Here is a 26,093-nt window from a genome sequence, read left to right as displayed (position 1 = left end):
AAACAACACTGAAGGTATTAGGTTCAATGTTTTGTCATGTTGTTTGATTGATTTACTGACTAAAGCACATTCTTACTTCTTATATGCTACTTGTACTTCACTTGAAGCTAATTTTTTTCATATATCTAACACATACAACTCAAGATCTGCTTATTCAACAGCATATATCACAATAAACACAACTACAAAACAGTTGATTTAGTCAAATTCAGCATTTTAACCTCTTTAGCTTTAACATGAACTCAGACCTTTAGTGCATTTCTCCTAACTGTCCAGATTATTGCTCAGTAAATCACACATATCTTACAGGCTAAGCATAGAATAGTTGCCCAGCAGTTTAAGTTATTTGTACATATTTTACTGATACAACATGAGAGATTACACAACAGCTATTGTGGTAATTACAGTAATCATATTGTACATGTCAGGCTTTAATCTACAGTGTTACCTTTAAAGTCTGCCTATTCCTCTGCCCTGGGTTGACATGCATGTGATTTCCCCAGTGTGAGAGGGCGTGGACCACAGCTGGGGGCGGTGATGAGGAACAACGTGCTCTGTGTACACAAACTGCAGCGATACGACAACAAGCCACACACAACCCTTCAGACTGCCAGAACGTCGGCGATCCCAGCAGCTCTTCTAAATCAGTTTCTAGACAGATTGGTGACTCAGTGGACGATCTGGGGGAGATCTTCAGAGCATAACCGTTTCTGACATGCACTTTGATAAGTGTGAGTATGAGAGCTTTTGATTTGTAGTAATCTGGTATCAGGCTTTTTAAATTTAGTGTAGATTTGATAGCATAAAGTTGAATGTTTTGATCAAAGGGATGACTGTAATTACTTGTAATTATATTACTGCATTTCTGGACAACACTCATTGCTGGATTTATTTTGTATTATTGTATTAGAGGCCAAATATTCAAACTTAAATTTTGATTTCATTCATATTCTGCAATACCACACATTATTTGAGACTAGGTTTTTGCCATGTGAAAGCCTCAATCTGTCAGAAATTACTATTACTAAACTGATATGTGTGTGTTTTACAGGTAGATGTAGGTGTTTTATATGTATTTTAGGTTAAACACCTTTACACTAATACTGCACAATACCTATTCATTCTGTCATTTCATTTCATGTACCAGCCTCTCTCTCGGTTTACATTAAATGACATCACAGTTTAGGTGAATCCAAGAGCAAGGACCTCATTTGGGGAAACCCTGGTCCACCTCCACCCTTCTTTAACATATTCTCATTTCCCCTTTTGATTCATGCCAGACAAGCAAGCTGTGTGACGTGACACCGGTAACTTGCTTTGCTTAGCTTTCTTTATTCGTATGCCGTCTGCCACAAGCCCCAGCGATTGCATGTTGTTGTCGTGCGCGTTGGGTCTGTTGAACCGCAAAATGAGGAAACCGGCTATGCACCGCTTCTTCCTTTTCTCTGAGGACCGAGCCAGAAGAGAAAGGTTGTCGGAATCCCCAACACTCCCACGCCCATGACTCAATGTCCAGGGTTTTCCGCGAGCCTCATTTGAATATAGGACAGAGTAGCCCAAAGCAGTGTGGGTGGAGGACAGGTTATGTAAACCCAAAATGTATGTCCTTTCCTCCTGCACGAGCAGATTTTGTTTAATTTTCTTTGGCTTGCTGCTGCCGATAACCTTCTGTCACCTGTTGCTGCTCTTTAATACAGGTCGTTGTGGTTACGATGCAGCATTACATCATCAGTAATAAAGGCCAAAGGTGGCATTTTGTTGTAAAAGATCAAATGAGTCAGGATTGAGAAAACCTGTAGTAACACCTTCTGAAGTTGAAAATGAAACTTTGCGGTGATGAAACGTACTGACTGATGTCCTTTGTTCTCTTGAAGTGACCTTTTATCATGACATCATGAGCTTATTGTTCAGGACAGGTTACCCAATAGAAGTGACACTATTGTTTTTGAGAAGAAAACTAAACTGGCAAACCGGAGGACTGTTTCTGTTTCTCTCGGCAGTCGAAGTAGCATTTATATCCAGAAGTTCACCCTGTCTTTGTGTTTGCTTTAGTGAAACGAGCCACCTTGTCCCTGCACGACTGTCAATATTCAAAAACAGAAAAAAGAGAAGTGGCTAGAGGACATGTCAGTCTTCTTGTGCTCTGCCTCCCAGACATGTAGGCTGCAATAGAAAGCACAAGGCTGCTACACGTGTCGAGGTGACGCGTCTGTGACACACCAAAGGCAGGAAGGAGATGTGGTTTATCGTTTCTGTAGCGTAACGGAGTGGGACAGGAAGGTGTCATAGAAAATGAGCGGTGGCAATCCCATGCTACAGGTTTTATGATGAATCTCTCTGGTTTGCATGGCCACATGGCCTGTGTTCCTAATGGAGGAGGCTGTTCTCAGAGCTTTATCTGGTTCCACAGAGAGGGTGGAAATATCACTTTATCTTTGCGGGGCGAAGCGTCTTTTATTTTTGAGGAAACAACCTGTGTGGTCACACCATGTCACAGCTGGAAACATCAAGATTTCACTTTGTTGTTTTTCCTGTTTTTCTCATGTTTCCTTTACCTGTTCAATGGAAATGATAGTTTTGTATCAGCAGGGGAAATCGTAGCCGTTCATCATGGATTTAGATGGTTTTGTGTGTGAAAGGTGAGCAGAAAATGCCACCACGGAGAAACTGAGTTATCTAAGTGATAGATGTCACAATGTGTCATCTAAGCTTGCAAATGTGATTTATGTTTCATATTTCTATTATCTCCCACCTTTCAGCTGATATTTGTATGACTGGGCTCGTTGAAGATTTGCTCTCAATAAAGCCAAATCCTTACTGATGACATGGAGAGTAAAACTGGAGACCAGTCACAGTAAATAAGAAACCTACATTTGCAGACAGAGAGAGACTATTTCTAATCTAAATGATCTATTTTACTTTATATATTTTGTGATTTTTTTATTACACAAAGAAGCAGCTATCTACGTGTCATGAGAAGATTTGGTCTTCTAATAAAACCAGTTTTCAACAATGGCCATTTATCATGACACATTTTTACATAAAAAATGTTCTCCAGTTTCTTAAAGGTCCAGATTTGCATCTTTAGCCTATATTAAATTACTGTAAATTTAAATTTCTAACTGCTAGTCAGATAAAACAAGACTTTTGCCTTCAAGAAAACTTTGGTGGGCATTTTTCATTACTTTGTATCATTAAATAGAGCAAACAATGAACTGTTTAGGGGCTGAACACTGGTCCTGATTTCTATTATGTAAACAATATACAGTCTTGTAAAAGAAAAAAGAAAAAAAAATACCATTGAAATTGTCAACTTTTTCTACATATTTGATCAGTCAAACACTTCTTTGAATCAGCGCCTGCAGATAAAGATGATATTTTCAACCAAATGACACATAAAACTGACATTTTGTGTTCATTTTCATAATTTACAGGTTAGTCACACGGAAAAGTACCTGCACTCCTACATCACACCTTCAAATAGATAAAAAAAAAGAGCATGACAGATTCTAGATTAAGTGCCAGTGATCACATGTCACTCCTTAAGGACTTTTTAAACCTCTGACATCTACTGTGAGGTTCTGCTGTTTTCTTAGCTATCAAAGTGTGTTGTGTCATCATGCTAAGATACAGAAAGGTCTCAAAAAGGTCCTGAATACCAATGACTATGAATAAATCATTTAAATCTAACTATTTCACTGTAAAGAGAACCATCTACAAGTGGCTTGTAGATTTTTTTTAAAGCCATTTTATCCAGAAATCCCCACTCAGGCAAATTTAGTCCAAGAGCAGAGTGTTTAATTAAATAAAGCCTCAACATTTCATGGCACAATCTGCAGCTAACTCTGCAACTGTTGGTGTCAAAGTGTATGAATCAGAAAGCTATTGCAGAAATTTGACCTGCATGACAGGCATGCCATGAAAAAAAAGCAAAAAAAAGAAAGAACTTGAGTGCAAAATGAAACACCATAAGCAAAAACCAGGCCTTTTGGAATAATGTAATAACCTAAGAATCATACAGTTAGCTGTTTGGCTACAGTTGACAGGACAAGAACTTTCTCAGCACTAAAATTTCATACAAACAGTGAAGCTTGTGCTGGAAATGTAGCACACGAGTAAATCCACCAAGTAGCCCCAAAAAGAAGAAATGGAGATGTTAGGGAAAGGCCAGTCTGATTTGAATTCCCAATAAATGTTTTAGGGGGATTTGAAATGGGCGGTACATGCGAGAAAACCCACCAACATTTTGCAAGTAAAGGATTTTTACAAGTAAGAGTAAAACTGCAAGCATGCAAACTGCCTATAAAAAGTTATTCCTGCTAAAGGGGGCAATACAGTTTTTAATGCCAAATCATTGTACATAGTTCTTGCATAGTAGAATACAACAGCAATTGATATTTTTGTTATATAAATAATGAACAAAGCTCCTTTTTACAGTTTTATTGTGTAAATATCTAATCTTTATCTGCGGGAATTGTTTAAAAGTGTCTAAATATGGTGAAAAACCCGGCAATTTCCAAAGTACTTTCCTTTCTCACGTGACTTTATGAGCAAATAGTCTTACCGCCTGGCATTTTATTTCTTTCTCAGCGCCAAAAGAGAAGCCGTGTTGCACTCTGCCCACAGTGAAGAAACTCTTGGAGCAGAAGAGAAGACGTGAGACGTCCTCGGTGCCACCTTCCTGCCCTGCTGCCAGCACAAGTCCTGTTCCTCCAGCTACTGTTTCAGTAAGTCAACGCATAGAAAACCCAGTGCCTCACCAGATGCTACATTACAAAGATGCGATCAACTGATTTGCTTTTGTTTGTTGCTTTTTCCAGCAGTTGTCATCATCAGAACCATTTACCTGTACAGGTAAGAGCGGGGCATCTTGTCCTTAATATCTAAAGGATACGTCTGTATAGAGGCTACATATTTCTTATTGTAAAGCACTAAACTGATTGTAAATTGTATTGTGTGCAGAAAAACCTGTATTCCTCCTTTGAAAAATAGTCTTCAACAGATACACTACTTGCTCCTGCTAAAGCTGAGCAGTAGTAATGTTTGCAGTTGAACCACAGCTGTTTTAGTAAATGATTTAGACTTTTTAAAAATTAAATGTTATCGTGTTTTAGTACTAAGATTTCTGTTTTACAAGTGAGCTTGGGACCACAGAGAGGATATGGAAGCCAGTGAGATAAAGACTAACATTTAATTGGATTTGTTGGAAATTGTAGAAATACAGCATATCTATAGTGTTTCCTTTCAAAGTCCTTCTGCAGTCATTAATTTAAACTCATCTCTGTGCATCAAAGTTGTATATTCAGAAGTTTTTCTGTGAAAACAATCCACTCCGACCTGAAAAAGTTTGAGATGCAACTCTAGAATGCTACACAACAGCAGACTGGAATATTGGAGTAAATTCAGCCCCACGTGTCTGAGCTAGAAAGTGATTCTGAAGAAGAATAATTACGCAGTAAAGCCCCACTCTGGATAAGATTGGTTCCCTTTTACATGAAACCTCGGAAATTTGTGTTTTTGCTACTTCTCAGCCATTGCATTAACTGCTTGTGTTGCTCATGATCTACAAAAACACCATACGGACAATTATTTCATCTTGAGCATTGTTTTGAGTTTAAATTATACTGACTTGAGTCTTCAGCGATAAATAAGTCTGACCTTCTCCATTGCAGGTGCAGCAAGCAGCTACTCAGACATGGCAGTGAGCTATGAGCAGTGGCCTCCAGCCCCTGAGTCGACACTCAGCTACTACAGCAGCCACCCAGGACCCAGCTATGCTACCGGCTACAACCTCCCTGTGACACCCGACTACAGCACACAGCAACAGGTCCCAGGATTTGTAGACACAATGACTCCGACATACGTAAGAAAAATCTTTCCTTTAGTGGATGTAACCGTAAATTCATAATCATACCTCGATGGCTTGAATTATATCTGCATGCCTTTGTGTAGGAGTGTCAAATGGCCATCACAGATCCCAGCATGGCCTCATCTTGGTCACCTCTGGGCCCAGGTCAGAGCTCACAGCTGAGTTTTTGTCCATCGCTGGATGCCACCAAGCTGGAGGAGGCAAGGATGCTGCTCAGTGGGATGGACTACAGCAGAACCACCTGCCAGGATGAAGACGGAGACACGTGAGTGTTTATGAACGTACATTTGTGTCTGAATCTGCAGCGTGCTAGTGAGGCCTGAGGAAACAAATGGAAAAGGCTCTCTCACTTTTCTTATAGTAACATAATGGCGAATTTTTCAAAATTCAAGGATCCAGGTCTTTCAACAATTTACCAAAAAGGACAAGACAGATAAAAGCACAGTTTGGTGTTTAAAAACCAATACAGTGTTGGAAAATGTAACTCAAGTAAAACCAGGTAACAATCACTGATAAAAGTTTGCTTTAAAAAGAAATTTAAAGGAGGTCACTGACTCAGCCAAGCTAATTTACTCGAGCGTATCATTCCAGAATCTCTGGACCCTGACTGCAAATACTTCTTACAGTTTTCAGACAGGCCTCCGAAACTGATCGAAGAATCAAAAATCTTTCTTTCAGATGTAAGATGGTCGAAACTTTTAGGGTTTTTTTGCATCTTCTGCAACACAAGATTCAGAAAAATACATCTATTTTATACCGCAAGTGTTGGCATCACTCTGCTGGTTCAATGTGTATACTCTGCACACCTTATTTACCGCCATGGAGTTTCGTTTTCAGTCGTGAGTTATGCCACTCACTCATGCTGCATGATTAGAAACTCAGATAAAATTGAAAAAAAAAAAAAAAAAAGTTAAATTACGAAAGCAAATTGAATGAATTTGGTTGTGGGGATTACTCTGATTATTCAGCCTCATTTATAACTAATTTATCATCTTGCTCTGTCAGCATCCTGCACATCTACACTGCCAAGGGACTCAGGGAGTGTGCCTTCGCTGCTGCAGAGAGGCTCAGGGATGTAGGGAGGCTGGATGCCAAAGAACACAAGGGCAAGGTATGAATAAAAAATACTGTGCATCTTCCAGCATGGGCTGCATGGCGTGGTGGTTAGCACTTTTGCTTTGCAGCTAGAAGATCCCTGGTTTCTGTCCTAACATTCCTGGGATCTTTCTGCATGGAGTTTGCATGTTCTCCCTTTGCATGCGTGGGTTTTCTCCGGGTACTCCGGCTTGCTACCACAGTTGAAAAACATGCTGAGGTTAATTGATTACTCTAAATTGCCCGTAGGTGTGAATGTGAGCGTGATTGATTGTGTGGATATGTAGCCCTGTGACAGACTGATGACCTGTCCAGGGTGCCCCCTACCTTTACTCTAAAGTCAGCTGGGATTGACTCCAGCAACCCTGTGACCCTAATGAGGAGTAAATGGTGTATAGATGATGGATGGATGGATGGATGGATCTTCCAACATGTGCAAATTGCTCTCTTTTTTGGGGGGCAAATACAAGCAAAAAAAAATTAATTTCTCCACATAAATTTGTGCTATGAACATGCTTTTGCAGACTGCTTTACTGGTGGCGGTGACGGCAAACCAACCAGAGATTGTGCAAGATCTGCTGTCGTTAGGAGCAGATATCAATGCCTGTGATGTTAAAGGACAAACTGCCCTTCATCTGGCTGCTCACTATGGATTCCCTGGGGTTCTGCAGGTAAAGCAAAAGAAAATACTGAATTACTTTGGCAAACACTGTGATGAAAGATACAAAGAGAGTGTATACTGAGCAGAACTCAATAGTAATTTGTTTCTGCAGGCAATTCTGTCCAGACGGCCAGTTGTCAACCTGGAAGCCCGCAATTTTGAAGGTAATGAATCCATATATTAGAATTTGTAAAGTATTTACCTCACTGGAATGCTGAATTCAAATGTCTTCTTCTTTGCTTCAGGCATGACTCCTCTGCACTGTGCAGCCATTTCTCACGGTGTCACCATGAAGGCTTTGTCTACCACTGGGTTGGCAGATGTTAATCTCCAGACCAAGGCTGCGGAAAAACTCTCCTGCGTGCAGATGCTGCTCAGCGAAGGGGCATCCCTACTCAGTCAGGTAGAATTGATTAGCAATCCGAAGCAGAAACATCAAAGTTCAATTTAAAACCCTGGCCTTTCCACCAGCCTGTAAAGTCCACAGGGGACGTGCCCAGGGTTCATCTAACCGTGGTGGCAACATGACGGCAGCCATTCTCCCCAGACTCTTTCCTTTGTCTTGTTTGGCTTCTTAGTCTGACTTGCAGTTTCATTCTGTTTTTCCCATCACTTCTTATACTCCAATTCCAGGAAATCAAAAGCAACAAGACAGTGCTTCACTTGGCTGTAAAGGAGGGGAACATTGACTTGGTGCGTTATCTGCTGAGGATTCCCCTGCCAAACATGAAAGACTTTGTCAACATGAAAGTGAGTCCCACAATGACATGAAACTCAGAACTGGATTCTATATTTACATGTTTGTGTGTTTAGGTGTTTGAGAAAACACGTTACACAACAGTACACTCATGTGCGATATCACAATTGTGAAATGATGCAATGATATAAAATGTATCACCTTACAGTATTTGCATTACTCCTAAGTTGAACAGAAGGGTATTTGTTCTGACAGTTCAGATCTGCTATATTAAAAATACAGGCCTCACAGTAGAAACTCAATACAACAAAAGTGAGTTCACCTTTTATTACTAAGCTTGAGCAACTCTTTGCTGGAGGGGTTGTGCTGCACTACCTTTCTCTTTGAAATACCTCAGAGTTGTTCCATTACATTCTAGACATACTTGACCAGGTCATAGTTTTCACTTTGTTTCCCTCTTTCGAACCACTGTGTGATTTTTTTCTGCTCTGGATAGGTATCATGTTGGAATATAAGTTTCTACAGACTCGAAGTCATATTCTCAGCCACTATTTTGGTATATCCATAAACATTCATGGTGCATTTATAGATGCTATCTCCCCAACACCTTATCCACTCATGCAGCTCTATATCGCCACACTTCCACCTTTGTGCTTCAGTCAGGACTATGCATTTACTGCGGCAGTCCATGCGGCCTCCCACCAAATATGCTGGACACCGTCTGGGTCAAACAAATTTATCTTGGTCTCATTTATCCAAAGAATTTGCTCCCAATGTTCGGCTTTCTCATCTCTCATGTTGATTAGCAAAGCTTCATCCTGCAGTTTTGTATGGAATAGCCAACAAAGGTGTGTTTCTTGGACGCCATCCATAGAGGTTCCCGTTATGAACGGTTGCTCACACTGCCTGAGTTGTCACAGAACTTCCGTGCCAAATTTGAAGCACTTCACTGTCTTTTTAGAGAGATAGATTGAGCTAGTGGTGCACTGTCTGTGTCATCATTTTAGGAGGACAGCCACTGCAGCACTGATTAGTGGCACAATGGCTCATTCTATCCCTCTTGACAACTGCAGCAGCCGTGCTTACACTGACTTCTAGCTGGTTACCAATCTTTCTGTACCCTTGTCCAGCTTCGTGAAGAATCACAGTCTGATTGTCTGTCCTCTAGCAAGTCTTTTCCATGAGGAGCCAAGATGCAAACATGCAGAATGACAAAGCCCGTAGGTTCAAAACCGAGAACGTTTTGGTGTCACAGGTCATTTTCTGTGTTCATACACTTGGGCTACTTGAAAACCACAGGTGTATTCAGCTTTGTTCCAGTAATCACAGGCATTTTCACTTTTCTACTCTGGAGCCTGTATTTTCAATATAGTCTTTCAAAAGTATTTGTCTTGATTGCCAATCTGAGGAAATACTCTACTAAAGCTTAAATAATCACTAATTAAGAGAGGGTGATGCATTTTGGAATCAATGCACTGTGAAATGCATTTTTTTTTTTACTTGCTTCTGTTGTATTCAGTACATTCTATGCATACAAATATAACTTTATAACCTATAAACAGTCAGAATAATGCGACATTTACACTCTTGCCACAGGCTCATGGTCACACAGCTTTACACATGGCAGCTGGTCTCCACGGTAACCCCCACCAGGAGGAGATCCTGCAGCTGTTGCTGAGCAGAGGAGCTGATCCCAGCATCCGCAACCTGGAGAACGACCAGCCAGCTCACCTGCTGCAGAGCGGCCTGCAGGGAGAGCAGGTAAGCTGCCCGTCAGTCCCACTGGTTCAGCTTTTGTTTTCATCAAGGGTCACTCGCTAATCACAATTTATCTTTAAATTTGTAGCTCAAGCTCATGCTGAAGAAACGGAGCGCTTCCTCTCGTCGGCGTATCATGTCCTTGCAGGACCAGGAATGATTTAAATCACTTGTAATCCCCATTTGGTGGGAATGAGTCTTTAAGATTGTTCCTCTGTTGAAAAGGGGATTTACATTTTATTGACAGGATGTTTTGGGAGTCTCTGGCCTGTATTAACCTAAAAAAAAATCCCCAGTACAATAGACATTGTATTAAACAAATGATGCTGTAATTGTAAAACTTAAACCGCCTGTTTCTTAGTGTGTGTTAAACTATAGTACTTTGTTTTTTCCTACACACAAAGTGAATTATTCATCTGTAAATGCAGCATTTCATTCCAAAATGCCAAACCAATCCCACCGCTGCTGACAAATAACCATGTTTAAATGTTTGACTGATTGAAATATTTTAATTCTGTATTAATCTTTGGCAAAATGTGTATTTAACATTTTGAAATGAGAAAACTGAAACAGAAAGCATTAGTTATTTGCAAAAAGTAAAATATTGTCATGGAAAGTGGATTGAAATTCACTTTCATGATAGGCTACACTCCCAGGTTAAAGTTGATTTCTATGAAATCGTGAGAATAAGCTCCAGGACCATGTCCCTGAAACCCCTCTGACTCTCTTCTTAAAACCCCCCATCCATAAGTTATCATACTGATACACTGAGTGATGGTTCTGATTTCAGTCAGCATGTATGTTAAGAATGCGTGTGTTGAACATGAGAAGAATCTGTTATATAATTTAACTTTCTGTCTGTATGCATCATACATATCTATGTAACATCAGGTGTGATTTTCTTTGTGGGAAAAGGAAACTTTACTGTGTAAAACGACTATGTTTTTGAAACGGATTGTGACAAAGAATGTTCTTTTCTTATCACAGACACATTACATGAGTAAGTGCGATGACAAATTGTCTGCTGATTGTACCTTTTAGTCATGAGTCACGAGTAAAAGTACAATAACACTGTTTAAGTTCCATAAGATTGCTTTGATGTTCAGGGAACCTTTTGAGCAGTCCCACTTACATTTAGCTACAGAGATTAGCGGGATGGAAAATACATCACTTCGCTAGAAAATCGACGGCAGTTATTTACACAAACACAGAGGGAGCATTTATTTTATAAGCCCTATTTCCACCTGCCTTCACGGTCATGACAAAGAAACTTAATCACAGATGAAATGACTGTAATTTGAGTGATACATCTTTCACCTATGTGTCACATTTGATATTAAACAAAGATGACACATAGCTGGTAATTCCTGTGAAGCACAAAGAGCACATCAAACTCATTAGTAAATGAGTTGGCAAGATCTTTATTAGATTGGTTTTTACGTTTCACAAGAAATTTTCACTTGAAATAATTCTGCCTACATTTAAAAATATTAGCCATTATATTTCTCAAAGCAATCTCAAAATGCAATACATTACTGAATGTTCTCATTTATTTTTTCCATCATTTAATTTGAGCTTCTTATATTTGTGCTATTTATTTATTGGTTCTTTACTATTCTGTTAAGCTTTTTCAGTTGTTTTGTTTTTCAAATGTCAAAAAAAAAGTAGATCAGAACAGAAAATAAGCAATGCATGCAATTGTTAACTCATGGACACAAAATGGACAATTGTATAATTTTGTAATCATGCTCTTGACTTTATTGTTTTGCAGCAATAAAATATATGGAAGAGAAACTACACTTGTTGCATACGTTTGATTAAGTGCACATCATCGAATCTCATAATTGGGGTTTCGTTTCTTTTTTGTCCTAAACAAGCTGCAGGTCCCTACACTGATGCAATACTGAGTGATCTGTCGACATATATTTTGCAGACTTTCTACAGAATTCAGGGGGAGATGAGGGATCAGGTGAGGGTGTGTTGGGAAAACCCTGTTTATTAAACATCCAGCTGGCAGAGGTATATTAGCCATTAGATAAATGGCCACAAAACAGCTGGTGTGTGTGCGTCTATTCGCTAGCATGGATCCTGTGATGACCTCTTGTCTCCCTTTGAAGCATGTGCTACATTTTCTATACAGCTGGAGGAGGCACTGCAAAAGAGAAGGAGACAAATCAGAGAGAATAAACTATAACAATATGATTGCTTTAACAGTCCCATATAGTAAAATGAACTTACCCTCTGTCTTTGGAATTTGGGTACCAGATGAGCTGGAGCTGCATTTGGAAACAAGGGAGTAAATTAGTAAATAACTCTAATCTTTAATTTGTCTAGATTAATCATAAAGAAATATACTTGTGCAGCTGGAAAACTGTGGTGCCAAATTCAACTTGTAGTTGCATTAGACAAAATATATGCATTAGCAGGGTTACAGGATCGAAAAACTGTTGAAGCCACAGGGTTCTAAGTACAGCATACAACAGAAGTAAGAACACCCCCGTGCAATATCACTTTAATTAAATAATTGTAAACTGCGTCACCTTACAGTCGTTGCATTAGTTCTAAGTTTAACAGTCGGTATTAGTTCATGGACCCTAAAGTCAGTCACTAGTTGCTGAGATACACTGTCAGGACCATGCATTCACTGTGGTGGCTCCTGACCAGATTCACATCATAATGCTGGGCCCCGGTAGCCTAGCCGCGCTAGAACCATGCTCTGAAGACGCAAGGGTCTAGGACAGCTTGACAGGGAGGGAGGCGGGCTAAAAGGTTGTCTATCAAATCACTCTGCAGCAATTGGGTAGGTATACAACCAATCAGCACAACGAATAGGCTCCTAGAGCGCCAGAAATCAGAGGATGCGGTAGTTCGGTGAAGTCTTATTTATACAGTCAATGGGTGAAGCTCAAGTATATTACAGACATGTTAACAGAAAGATTATTCAGAGTCGGTGCTAATGGAGCTCAACGACTGTTGTTGTTTTTGTTGTCGACCCTGGCAGAGAATTAAATTCGTTGCCGTGGTTTGTCTAGCGCGGCTAGGCTAGTTGTTTCCGGTTGCTTCTGTCAGAATCGTCACGCCTCTGTCGTGACTTAATTTTGCCCGCCTTCTGACTCTACACTTCATGGGGATTCGTCCGGCCAGTTTTAGGAGCATCCAACCTCGAGCCTTATGGAGGGTAACTAGACCCACCCTGGCAGAGAATTAAATTCGTTGCCATGGGTTGTCTAGCGCGGCTAGGCTAGGGCCCCGGCTCAGTCGAAGAAATTTACTTCGATCTCATCTGATCAAAGAATGTGTTCCTAACGTTCAGCAGGCTTTTACAATTTTTTTAAGGTATGTTTAATGTTCCATTTTTGTGCTGAAGGACAAGCAATAGGCCATCAATAGAGGTTTTGTAATGTCCATCGCACTGTCTGAATTGTCACAGAAACACTGATTTCTATTGATAACTCCTGTGCCAAGTCTGAAGCACTCACCTGTCTTTTTTTCAGAGCACACTGCCTTTAATGCCATTTTAGGAGGATGACCACTGCAGCTATTAGCGGTACTATTGCTAATCTATACCACCCTGATAACTTCCTGTTGATCGCTAATCTTAATCTTTGTTAAGTCTCACCATCAAATTTTCATTCATTTGTCAATTCAATATTCATGTGGAGCCATGATGTAGACATACTGATAGACATAGGTCCAAAACTGGAAAGAAAGAAAGAAAAAAAAAACTTGTATCACAGGCCATTTTAATTCTAACCATGTCCCCGCCATCAGGCTAATTGGAAACCACAGCCGTTGTCTGCTTTGTTAAAGTGAAAACAGGTTTTTGAACTCGTCTTTTCAGTGATCACAGGTGTATTCACTTTTGTTCCACTGAGGTTCTACTTTGGGGCCTGTATTTTCTAATCAGTCTTTTTGTTTTTGATTGTTCACAGGAGGAAACAAGTGTACTGGCCAACTTAGATATAATGCAGTTACTGAGAGGGGATTCAAATTTGAATAATTTGACATTCAAATGACATTGCACAGGGATGTATTCATTTCTGTCATATCCTGTGTAAATACAGACCAGTGTGCAGGTTTCTGTCCTGCTAAAACAGCCGCCCTCGTCTTTCTTCTCGTCTTGCCATACAAGCAGCATGCGTTCAGCTGAGAGTAGACACTGCCCAGTCACAACCAACACATAAGGAGTATGATGCATACGTTGAAAAATGCTTCATCAGAAACGAGCTGAAAAGAACATTAAAGCACTACCTGCATGTGATGCGTCATACAAGGTTTTGTGTAAACTCGTTAATGTGTTGGAAGTGGGTTTTAGGTCGTGTGCAGAAGAGGGAAGGGGCATTAAGAAAGGAGGCATCCAGGACAGGGGTAGGAAAAATGTGTCATTTTTAAACTAAAAATATGGGGTTGTTTTTTTAAGATATTTTCTTGGTAACACCGTTAAATTCATACAACATGCACAGGCGGACCATCCACTAAGCCTTGCACAGCTCTTACTTGGATGAGGATTTTACACATTTTGTGAATTTTTTACCTGTTTGGGGAATGATAGATAAGTTACAAAGGTAAAAATTGTCATGTAAAGGCTCTATATTACAGGGATATTTAATAGAAAGTCTAAACTTACTCAGGGCTATTAAAATGCCAGAGACAAACATAATAACAGCAAGGATAACCCCTGTCGTCCGCAATGTCTCATAATCTACAAGGGACAAAACCATATGCGACTTAACCAAACACCCAGTTGAGTTCATAGAGGAATTAAAATATACTGTTGTCAAAAGCACAAACTTCAATAATAAATGAAACATTTGGTTTTTAAAAGAGTAACTCAGGAAAATCTTACCATAATCAAAGTCACTTTGGTCAGGAAACATTGTTTCTGCAAAGAATGAGTCGTGTAAGTTACACAGCAAATAAACATAAAGGGGATAATTTCAGCTTAATGGACATGGACAAGCTTTAAAAGTGAGCTTTTAATACACAACAATAGACAGAAACATTCCAGCTCCCAAGATCTGCAGGCTTGGCTCCACAACTCCTCGAGTACTTTTTTTTTTTTTTTTTCCCCCACTGAGAGGGGCTCAATGCAGCATCTTTGCTCAGCAGAAAAAGTGGGTTAGAAGCCAGCAGCAGGATACTGAAGTATCATCACACCAGCAGAGAAAAAACTAGAGCTTGAATATGGAAAAAGCGTTTGAAGTTAAGGGAGAGCTTATTACAATATTAAGGTTTCTACTCCTGAGCATACCAGTGGATTATTTTGCAGATGTGTGTGTGTTGCAGGCTGCGGTCTGTGCCAGATTGTTACGATAGCTGGATGTCAATAACGCAGCTTGCATGCTGCTGAACCCTCAGTCTTAAGTGGCTGAGCTGGCAGCTTTTATTTCATTCCTTCGCAGTTTACTTAAGAATTCCCTTTGTTGGGGCACCGAGTCATGCATCGGCAAATGAATTCACTCAATCAACTGCATGAAAATGAAACAATAGACAGTCTTTGCTTGAATTAAAAGGTACATAATAACCATACAACTACTTTTTCTGCTGTTCCTTTACTGTATGCTACAACCTTTCAATCCCCCAAAACAAGGAAAAAAAAAAAAACTAACCTGTGGTGGCCATGGCTGCACTGCAGAGAGATGCTGTGGCAGAGCTGTGCCTCTTAGATATTTAGCAGGTTGCTGGGTTGCGGTTAAAGTCTGGATATGAAATGGTTGGAACCGGACAGCACAGCAGGCAGAGCAGCTTGGAGAGCCTTCAGTGTAGGGACCCCTCTGCTGGTGAAACGCTGCATTCACAGTTAAAGCCAGTGGTGCAATACTGGGGTAATCCCAGCATTGAAAAAAACAGCCAGACTGCAGCTACTGGGGACAGGGAGGGTGCACCACACCAACACAAAGTTAGGATACAAAGTAGAGAAGACAGTGGATTTTATCTCACTGAAAAGCAGACATGACGAATGATCTACTGAGCATCACGCAGGCTTGTGGATGGCTATTGGTGAATAATTAAGACAATTTCTCTTTGGTAGCGCCAATATTTTGCACAGCTTCCTGAGCTATTGCATGCTGAAAATGCAGCAGTTTCTACCTCCCTTTGTGTGCTTTGTGCAGTGCAGTCAGCCTGTTCCTGCAACTCCGAGGAGAAAATACAGCCTACATGTGCAGCTGTTACCTTCACAGAGGCCGCCACGCTCACTATGGCGGAAAATCTGCCTTTAAACGGCATTAAACACAGAGATAGGCAAATTGTGATGCACTTTTTCCTTACAACGGTGCCACTTCAAAGGCAGCCCAGTGCAGCACATAAATCATTCCACACTCACTCCCGCTAGTTACTACTGCATGTGCAACTCAAGTGTCTGCAGTGTCAGCAGAAGCAGGAGTGCAGTACAATAAAGGGCTGTGGTCCCTGCTTTACTTCTGCTCTCACAGAAAATGAAATAAGCAAGCACAAAAAAGAAAAAAAATTGAAGAAATATACATTTTCAAAACATCTGCTTTATTATTTTGTATCAATCTGAAAATCACAAAAATACAAATGTTAATCAAACTATTGCTACTGTACAAAGTTGGCACATCATCTAGTAACAGTTACTGGTGATAAAAACATTTTTTTAAAAAAAGGAGAAAAAGGAGTACAGTAAGATTCTGAAAGTGAAGAAAGCTCCATGTTGTGTGGCCATGGAAGGATTGTCTTCTGCTGTGATCACAGTATTTGCTGCCACCTATTGGCAACCTCTAGAGAAACTGTGGAAGAAGTAGAAGGTAAGTTTTGATTTTTTTGTTGTTGAAGAAACTGTATATTTCAGCTCTTTATGAATGAAAACAGATTTGCAGAGGTTTGTTAAACACTTACAGTTCTGCTTCTGTGTTGATTAAGCTGCAGAAAGAATATTAGATTATTTTGGGGGGCAAAAAACAAGAAAAATGGTACTGTATATTTGCTCCGAATCATTCATACCCGTGCCAGTTTTGATTAATAGTGAATTTTAATTACATTTTCAGGTGTCTTCTGACAAACTGTGGCATACATAGTGACAAAAGAAAGGAGGAAATGTGTGTTAGAGATGTTAATGATGAATTTTAACTGTTGTACGTACCATGTCTAAAATTATTCATGTCCTTATAAATTATTGTCAGCTTCATTTATTTGATCATTTTAAAAAATGCAGCTTGTTTCCCCATTTCAGATGTCCTGGTACTTTCTACAATGTTAAAAAAAACAAAAAAACAACTAAGAACAGCTTGATGCACTAGTTCTCTGGTAAGTTTGGAATTTTTAGTTTTTGTGTTGTATTGAATAGCTTTTTTTGTTATTTTCTTTTGTCAGTGAATGAAATAAAAACCAAATCCCTAGTGGAATGATGTGGTGGCAAATTAGCTACAGAGAAGGAGTGTGAATAATGGCATGTTTAGTAAAAATAAAAAAAAATCCATAGAAATTGTTTTTAAAAAAATCATCAAATAACATCTCTAACGCAAATTTTTCCTGTCTTTTGTCACTTGTTTATTTAATTATTATTTAAGAAATCTACTTTTGAAAGAAAAAATTCACTAAATCATAATGTGACGTGGGTTTAAATAACTTAGGCCTTGGCTGCATCTACTTGAAAGTCAATTAACATTTCTCGTTGCGATATAAGAAAGAAAAATATTTACCTCTTGGGACACCTGATTCCACATCAGGGCCTTTGGATCTGAGGACAATCAACAGATAAATAATGAGAAACAGCAATTTTACAGCTGCACATAAAATGGAAAATGTTTTCCGTTTTCAATGCAAAAAAAAAAAAAAATCTTAAAACTGGATTCAAATTTAGTTCATTCATTCTTACTTAACTCACCTTGACTTGTCAGTCTTTGAACAGGTGCATTTCCGGGCTGTTTTTTTTTTTTGGCAGAAACACAAGAAAAACAATTATGCAGGTTTATGTTGTCACTTCCACTGAGCTGTCGTACAAAAGGGACACGAGAAATTCTAAAGAGCCTGTTTGCAGCCAGCTGTGCGCCCCTGACACCTCCTTTAGTTTTAAAGGAGCAGGTCGTTCCAAGTCTTGATGGATACATGAATGCAGACTTGAGCCGGTGCCCATAAGCTCATCTGGGTTGTGAGCCTGGCGAGGCCTTAGAAGCTCCCAACTTGTTGGCGTGAGCCCAAAACTACATTGATGTAACTCAATCACAACAAAATTCAGTTGTTTAAATAAAAATGCATGAGCTGGCTTGTTGAATAACTTCTGGTTAGTAGCATTTCTATTATGTGCGAGCCAAGAGTTAAAACGTTGAACCTCTTTTCATTTAGACCCACGCCAGTCGTTTCTAAATGTCAGAGATGATGCAGTGTTTGTTCTTTATTATTATTCTTACATTCACAAACCATTTTGGGCATCTCAAATCACCAACAAAGTGTCTGATTCAAATGAATCATTTCCAATCATTACTTTTCAGCTTGTAAAGCCAAAGTTGTATCACTGTAGAAGCCAGCTAGGGTCATTTTGATGACCTGACCTCAGCTGCCATCTGCTAAAGGCTGACGCTTAAAATGAAAAAGTTCTGTTTGGGCCACATTCAAGTTTCGTGTTGCATGAAATTATGGTGGAGTTGTATCTTGTAATTTGATAAATATTTATCTAAACCTCATAAACCTTGTATTTCTATATTAAGCCTTCACGTGTCCTTGCAGCTGCACCTTGTATGTGCTTTTTGCAGTACTTTAAGTCATTACTTTTTCACAAATGTTCAGCAATTTGCAAAATCCAGCAGCTACACTACTGTTTTTACAACAATAAGCTATATTACTGTTTTCATAGACCGCCCTTGCTCATACTATATCCATACTAGATTTTTTTTTATTTTCACATTTCTTACTGTACTTAGAAACAAAACAGATGTCTGATCTTGCCAATGAACTGACAGGATTGCTGCTTAATCTTGTTGCACATGGTGCAGCGACAATAAAGGATTAGATTCTATAAAGCAAAATGACATTAAGAAGCCCTGCTGCACTTCATGGATAACCCTCTGAACTCCGAAGCAGTGTCTCTGTGCTCCTGTGGCATCTTTTCTCATTGTGGGCTATTTTTTCACTGCAAGATAAAGTCCTGAATGTCTTTGGAAACAGCACAACGCTGGCTAGAAGTAGAAAGAACTCGAATATGTCTCCTGTACAATATGACACAATCAGAATGCCACAAATCATGTGAAATCTGTGATTTTTACTTAAATAAACTGAAAAATACTGGAATTAACAGGTGTAATGCTTTTCCAGGTACCAACAGGTGTTACCAATATTGGGGGAAAAAATGGAGGGTTTACATGCTGCACATTTTTACAGCCTCTATTAAACTGGGTGTTTTTGACACTACTCTGCACATCACCTCCAGACGGATGTTTCACTATGCTGAATGTGTCTTCCAACAACTTGCTTCACTGTACAGTCTTTTTGTGCCATTCTGCTTTGATTTTTATGGCTCAAATGCGTTTTATTTTCCTCCTGTTCTCCTCTTTGAAGCATATAAACACAGTCTGATGTTCAGCTGAAAAGTTTCTGAATATTTTTCATGTGACAGTCAAGCAAACTATTCGTTCTCAGTTGCATAGGAGTGCAAAATCTTTAGTGTTTTTTTTTTTTTTTTTTTACAGGATCCAGTGCAAATGTTTATTTCTGCAATTTTTTTGTAATGAGTCATACAAGATAAAGCAATCCTGATGAAATATCACGATTTTAAGCTTAGATATTGGGAATTTTTTTCTGATTGGATCACATGTTGCACGTGATGCATTTAAAGACGGCGAGAAAAGCTGAAAATTCCGTTTTTACACTTTTTGGCTGCATTTTAAAAAGACAGAAAAGGCTTTCAAAAACCGATTTGGAGTTCAGCTGGTCAAAACAAGTTTTAGATATCCATACACACCTCAGTCTTCTCCGAAAATACTTTTTTAAAGGAATAAACAATTTTTTCCCCTCGTGTGAGACAGAAATAAGGTGCACAAAGTTCAATTACAGCAACAAGCTACTGCAACTTCAAGTATGGAGCAAGGCGTGTTCTTGACAGTGGAAGCCAGTGAGAAACCCTAGACCAGGCTATGACCTACATACTGCACCATCAGGACTAAGAATAAAACTGTAACTCATCTTATATTCACTACCGCTGACACGAGGAGGTGCTCAAGGTTGCATAAGGCTGTCTGTTAAAAACTTTTTTTCCCCCTCTTTCCAAGCAGCAAATAATAACCTTCCAGGGTTTGCTGCCTTTATGTTCTCTTCAAAACTCTGCCTCTAAGACTTGCCCTTGGCCACTGTAGCATTTGATGTCATATTTTTAAAAGTGCTGATTAAATCAGAATCAAACAGACTTTCATCTGTTCATCAGTTGATCTTCAAAACCTAAAGAACCTAATCTGCAACTCTGAAAAGTTTGAATATCAACACAGATATAATTTGAGACCCGTTTGAGGTAAAAGGAGTAAATTAGTATTTTGTGTTTCCTAAGCAAATGGCACAAACATGATTATCTTTGATGCTGCTGCTGTAAAGTTTATCTCACTGACACCCACTGGTGGATTAAAAGACACATTTTTTTTTATTATTTAAAAGAAAAATCAGCTAAATTATAGCTTTTATCTGAACCAGAAACAGTAAAAAAAGAACTGATAGTCTTTTAACTAAACATATGTTCCATCAAGAAAATGAACCACATCTGAGCCTAAAAATATATTTCATCAAAATCTCACACAAAAAATAGCCACAAATACAATGCTATTTCTGACCAGACTCCGTAAAAAAAATAAAGAATCGGCAAAAAAAAAGCCCAGAGTCACTCAGCTGTGACCAACAGTCCTGTGACAAAAATTAACGGACTATTCAGCTCATCTGGGCTGAACTGCAGGCTGCAAGAGATCCAGCTTTTGTCTCTATTTTTATGATTTATTACACTATAACTGTGTCAGGCTGCACACCAGATATTTCTGAGTTCTCTCTCTCTCTCCTTCTAGCCATGGTTGTGCTGTTTATACAGAGTCGCAGAACTTTACAGTGCAAAATATGACAGGAACAACAACAACAAAAAAACCTAGAAAAAGCCTAGAAAGAGCCTGGGCTTCAGAGAGTAAAACACGTGTCAATCAAATATGAAAAAAACTGTAATAATAAAACTAATGGAATAATAGGAGCCAAACTGTTGGGCATTGTGATTTACATATGAATAATTAATTTGAGTATAATGAAATCAGCTAGTTTTATGCGCCTGTGAATAGTTTGTGTATATTTCCACGGCTCATAAATAATGTTTTTCATACTTGGGGGGGAAAAAAAAAGAAAGTCTCGATAAAGTGCAGTTAGAATCCCTTTCTGCTCTTTATGAGCAGCAGCAGCAGACTGTGTGGGTCCCATTGAATTATTTATCGGCTGGTTTGGTTTCAGGGCTACCACTAGCAGCAGCAGCAGCAGCAGCATGTGCTGACAGGTGGGAGGAGGAGGAGGAGGAATCTTGGAAGGACACAGAGTGAGAAAAGGGATGAGACATGAAGGCCACAGTGCTGTGATAGAGGCAGCATGAGAGCGGTGGTCTTGTGCAAGCAGCATGTGTTCGTCTTCCCACCAGAAATAAGAGGAAACTGAAGCCTGCCTGCTTTTTCAGTGCTACACGAATGTGGGAGACTGTGAGGTCAATTCACACATAGTGCGATCACCGTGTGGTGGCATCCACACGTTGAACATCACATCTGCTGTGCACTTCAGCAGGTCGTATACTTACTGACGATGAGGGCGATGCCAAGGAGGAAGAGTACCACGGCGAAAACCAGGCCACCGATTCTCAGAGATTCGTAATCTGGAATGAAGAAAGAACTTCAGAGTGACGGCATGTAAAAGCCTTCAGTTACTAAATAACACACTGAAAAGCCCTTTGAGGTTTTCTTTGTGAGGTTTCTAATTGCGTTTTGATTCACGAGCAGCACTGCAGGAATATTCTGCAGTCCCCAAACGGGTATATCGGGACGCCACACATTCCAGCGAGACACGGTCACAAAAACTGAAAGGTCGATTTAACTCTTTAGTTGACTGTACAAAAAAAACAGCTGAGAGAGAGAGAGAGAGAGAGAAAGAAAGAGAGAGAGAAAGAAAGAGAAAGAGAGAGAGAAAAAGAAAGAAAGAGAGAAAGAAAGAAAGAAAAACAAAAACAAAAAATGAAAGAGACTGAAACAAAGGCAAAGACAGAAACAAACGAGAACAAAGAAACCAACAAATCAACAAAGACAGAAAAAGAAAGAATGAAAGAAAGAAAGATACTGAAAGACAGAAAGAGGAAACAAAGTAAAAAAATTAAAGATAGAAAGAAACAGAGGCAAAGAAAGACAGAAACAAAGAAACCAACAAATCAACAAAGACAGGAACAGAAATAAAGAAAATGAAAGAAAGACAGAAAGAAATACAAAAACAAACAAGACAGATAAAAGAAAGAATTTTAAAAATTAAAGACAGAAAAACACACACAGAAAGAGAAAAAGGCTGAAACATATTGAAAGAAATACAGAAAGAAACAAAGATAGACAGACAGAAAGACAAACAAAGAAACAAAGACAGACAAAGAAAGACAGGACCTGATTTTTGCCCTGTGCTGTGTGCAAAAGACATGAAACCCTCCAAGGATTTCATGACGGAAAAAAGAAAACTCTCCGGAAAGCTGTAAATATCTTGGAACATCACAGATTTATCGTGGGACCCCCTGAAGGGTGTCTGACTCCCAGGATGGGAAACATGAAGGAATGAGGCTTTCTGTCCACAGCGGGCCTGGAGCCCAGTGGAGAGGGAAGGCTCTTTAACAAACAAACAAAAACAAGCGCACATAACAAATACAAACGTTCCTTTTTTTTCAATTTACATATGTATATATCATCTACCAAATAATCACAAGTCCTAAAAAAATCTGCTCCAATTTCTGCATTAAAGCACTAACTCATGAATCCGCTCTAATTGGAGATATAATAAGACCTGACACAATGTGATAAATACCAACAAGCACACAATAAAGCTTTAATCAAATTATTCACTGCTGCTTGTAAAATGTATTCTTATGAGCATTTTAAAAATCTGTTTTGAAAATATTATAACAGGAAAAATGAGCAGTGTTAGTGCTCCTGCAGTGAGAGTTACAAATATAGATATTTAGAAGAAAGAAATAGTCTGAAACTAAGTATAATTTAGAGATAAATTATGGACAAATAGGACAAAATATTGGACAAATTGTTGATATAGACGGGTACCATTTGAAACTTGGATTTGCCCAAAATTTTGCAGTTTTTAGGAGACCGTTTACACTGCTTTTAATTAATCGTGTCATTACAGAGTTCGGTCCAAACTGCCTGTATTTTTTTAAACTTGGCGACACTTTAATTCATTTAACTTTAATCAATTTCTTCTCAATGTTATTGTACTTTATTTCTTAGATGCTTCTATTTGCTTTCATTTTCTTTTTTATGCAGTCTATTCTTTACATTTTTTTTATTAACTCTCAAACTTAATAAATTTTTTTATCACACTGTTTTACATTTGCCTGTAAAACACGTTAATAAGCATGTATGATAAGGAGTGAGATAAATACACTTGCTTACTTGCTTGTAATGCTTAAATTACTTACAAAGTTAACTTTTGTATTGGTAATGAAGAACAATAGTTGGAATGGTGAGTTAAATGTGATGGATACAAGGTAGAACCATCCAGGTTTATCAGTTTACCGCTTCATCTAACCTCAGAACCGACTGTTCAACTGTATGGAAATGAACTGAAATGATATCTGAAGTAGATTAAAAATCAAATCAATACATTAGGAAGATAATTGTCCATCTCTATGAGACATGGAACTTATGTAAAACTGCAATGAGTCTTCAATTAATTCATTCGTTATCAACAATTAATCACCAACTATCAATTAATCTGCTTCGGCTTTTTTTATAAAGAAAAAAATAACAGTCTCCAAAAACTGGAATATTTTCTGGTTTCTTTCCTCCTTTGTTACAGTAAAAAGCAAACATGCACTACTGTTCAAAAGCTAGGGGTCACTTTGAAATGTCTTTATTTTTGAAAGGAAAGCAGTTTATTTCCCCAATGAAGATAACATTAAATCAATCAGAAATACAGTCTAGACACTGATGTGGCAAATGACTGGAAATGGCTGATTTTTAATGGAATATCCACATAGGGGTACAGAGGAACATTTCCAGCAACCATCACTCCTGTGTTCTAATGCTACATTGTGCTAGCTTATGGTGTTGAAAGGCTAATTGATTACTAGAAAACCCTTGCACAATTATGTTTGCACATGAATAAAAGCATGAGTTTTCATGGAAAACATGAAATTCTGTAAGTGAACCCGAACTTTTTAACAGTAGTGTATCTGGGAAGTGAACTGCTCATCTTTGTTTTTTTATATCATTTTCAGATGTTTTAGAAAGCAAACAACTTTTGTCTCATTGAGAAAAATAACAGATTGCTGTTAATTAATCTGTTTAGTAAATTAGTAACAAAAATAATCATTAGGTGCTGCTTTAAACTCATCTGTGATGGTAAATCTGACAAAAAAAGTTGGGAATGACTGCAGCAGGACACAGACTATGGGTATGTAAACACAACACAAACAAAAGAGATTTGCTGCAAAAGAGAAAAATAATATATAAGAACAAGCACACATCTAATAGATGTCATTTATAGAATGTAAAGAAAGATTCTATGCACTTTGGTCTCTTAGATTGTCTAAAACTCCTCACATTGGACAGGATCTGCACCATTTGCATTGGGGCTACTCCAGAAGCTTGGCCTCTGGGTGAAACTTTTCCAGCACGTCTGGAAAAACATGTGAAACATGCAAACTCATCTGAACCTCCCAGATGTTTCCTGTGCCGAGGGTCGGCGATTAAAAGACCACGTTCATCTGCTCAGCACTCACCGTACTGAAAGGCGCTGTCATAGTCTGGGGGGAGAACAAATGAGAAGCAGATTTACCCAGTGACACACTTCACAGAGTCCTTTTGATCTGACAGCTACTCAGCACTTTCAGGGCCTGAGTCATCCATCCACGCATCACCCTGCACCAATTTATGTGTCGGCTACATGCAGCTTATCTTAATTTGACTTTTCTAAGCTGTAGTTCAAATAATACCCACCTTTATCGTCATCTGCTGAGGAAGCTGTGAAAAAAAGAAGCAAAAAAAAGCATTAGTCTTTATAAGAGATTCCCTTGTTGGTGTAAGTGCATGTCAGCAAATGGCAAAATTGACGGCAGTGGAGCAAATTTCACTCTCCATAGAGCGTGCACTCCTCCTTCAAATCCCAGTTGGTATTTATGCAAAAATATACACACTGGGTTATAGTAATCCTATAAAGAGGAATAATTTGTGGATAATGAATTCAGGAGAAATGGCTTTGAACACTCACAGTCCCACAGTGTCTTTTTTTGTCACACATAACATATTTTAGGAGAAAGATAATTATATAGTCATGTGAAAAAGTAAGTGTGTCCTAGAGCTGCAAAATATACCGTTTCAACGTCAATACTGGGATGTGTAAACACAAGAAGAGCAAACTGAAACAACTCAGATGAATTCAAACACATCAGGCTACAGTTTTTCTTGCTTGATTCAAAAAGAAAACTCACACAGTTATCATTTTCCACAACAAATCTGCATTAGAAATCTGTCTCGCAGAACATCATTTACTCCGATTTAACACTTTATTCACAAGATGTTGGTTTTGTTAACATGCAGGCTCCAGATGTGCACTGCAAAATGAGCAAGACACGGGAAAGAAACCATGAAAAGGAAGATTTTTTTCACCAAAAAAAAAAAAAAAAAAAATCAACACACCGTCAGTTGCATGGAAATACTTCAGCTACAGAATAGATGATGTTGACCCAAAGTAGGTACTTTGTCCACTGTTTTTGCCACCGCATGGGAAAACGCCAGTACTTTGCTTGACCATTTGAAACGGCACCACAAAGCTCCGTATGCCAAATGTAA

The 26,093-nt window shown here is 38.8% G+C and overlaps 1 protein-coding gene and 1 long non-coding RNA gene across 2 annotated transcripts; one reads left to right on the top strand and one right to left on the bottom strand.

Moving 5' to 3' along the window:
• The first annotated feature begins 606 nt into the window (after window positions 1-606).
• Window positions 607-11,397, top strand: LOC110970595 (NF-kappa-B inhibitor delta). The gene is made up of 12 exons (XM_022220895.2): window positions 607-731; window positions 4,591-4,727; window positions 4,821-4,854; window positions 5,673-5,863; window positions 5,953-6,134; window positions 6,875-6,980; window positions 7,489-7,635; window positions 7,738-7,789; window positions 7,871-8,028; window positions 8,259-8,375; window positions 9,919-10,083; window positions 10,169-11,397. Exons 1-12 carry the CDS (start codon window positions 716-718, stop codon window positions 10,238-10,240), a joined length of 1,377 nt encoding a protein of 458 aa, XP_022076587.2. The 5' UTR covers window positions 607-715; the 3' UTR covers window positions 10,241-11,397.
• An 88-nt stretch (window positions 11,398-11,485) lies between these two features.
• On the bottom strand, window positions 11,486-16,966 carry LOC110970598 (uncharacterized). The gene is made up of 5 exons (XR_007945533.1): window positions 16,939-16,966; window positions 15,690-16,829; window positions 14,927-14,962; window positions 12,319-12,356; window positions 11,486-12,232 (listed from the first exon to the last, which is right to left on the bottom strand). It is a non-coding gene; the product is annotated as an uncharacterized LOC110970598 (long non-coding RNA).
• Window positions 16,967-26,093: the final 9,127 nt, after the last annotated feature.

This window comes from Acanthochromis polyacanthus, chromosome 12, assembly GCF_021347895.1.
Source record: "Acanthochromis polyacanthus isolate Apoly-LR-REF ecotype Palm Island chromosome 12, KAUST_Apoly_ChrSc, whole genome shotgun sequence".
Taxonomy (NCBI): domain Eukaryota; kingdom Metazoa; phylum Chordata; class Actinopteri; family Pomacentridae; genus Acanthochromis; species Acanthochromis polyacanthus.
Note: the sequence above shows the minus strand (reverse complement) of the source record. Positions and strands in the feature narration are given on the sequence as shown.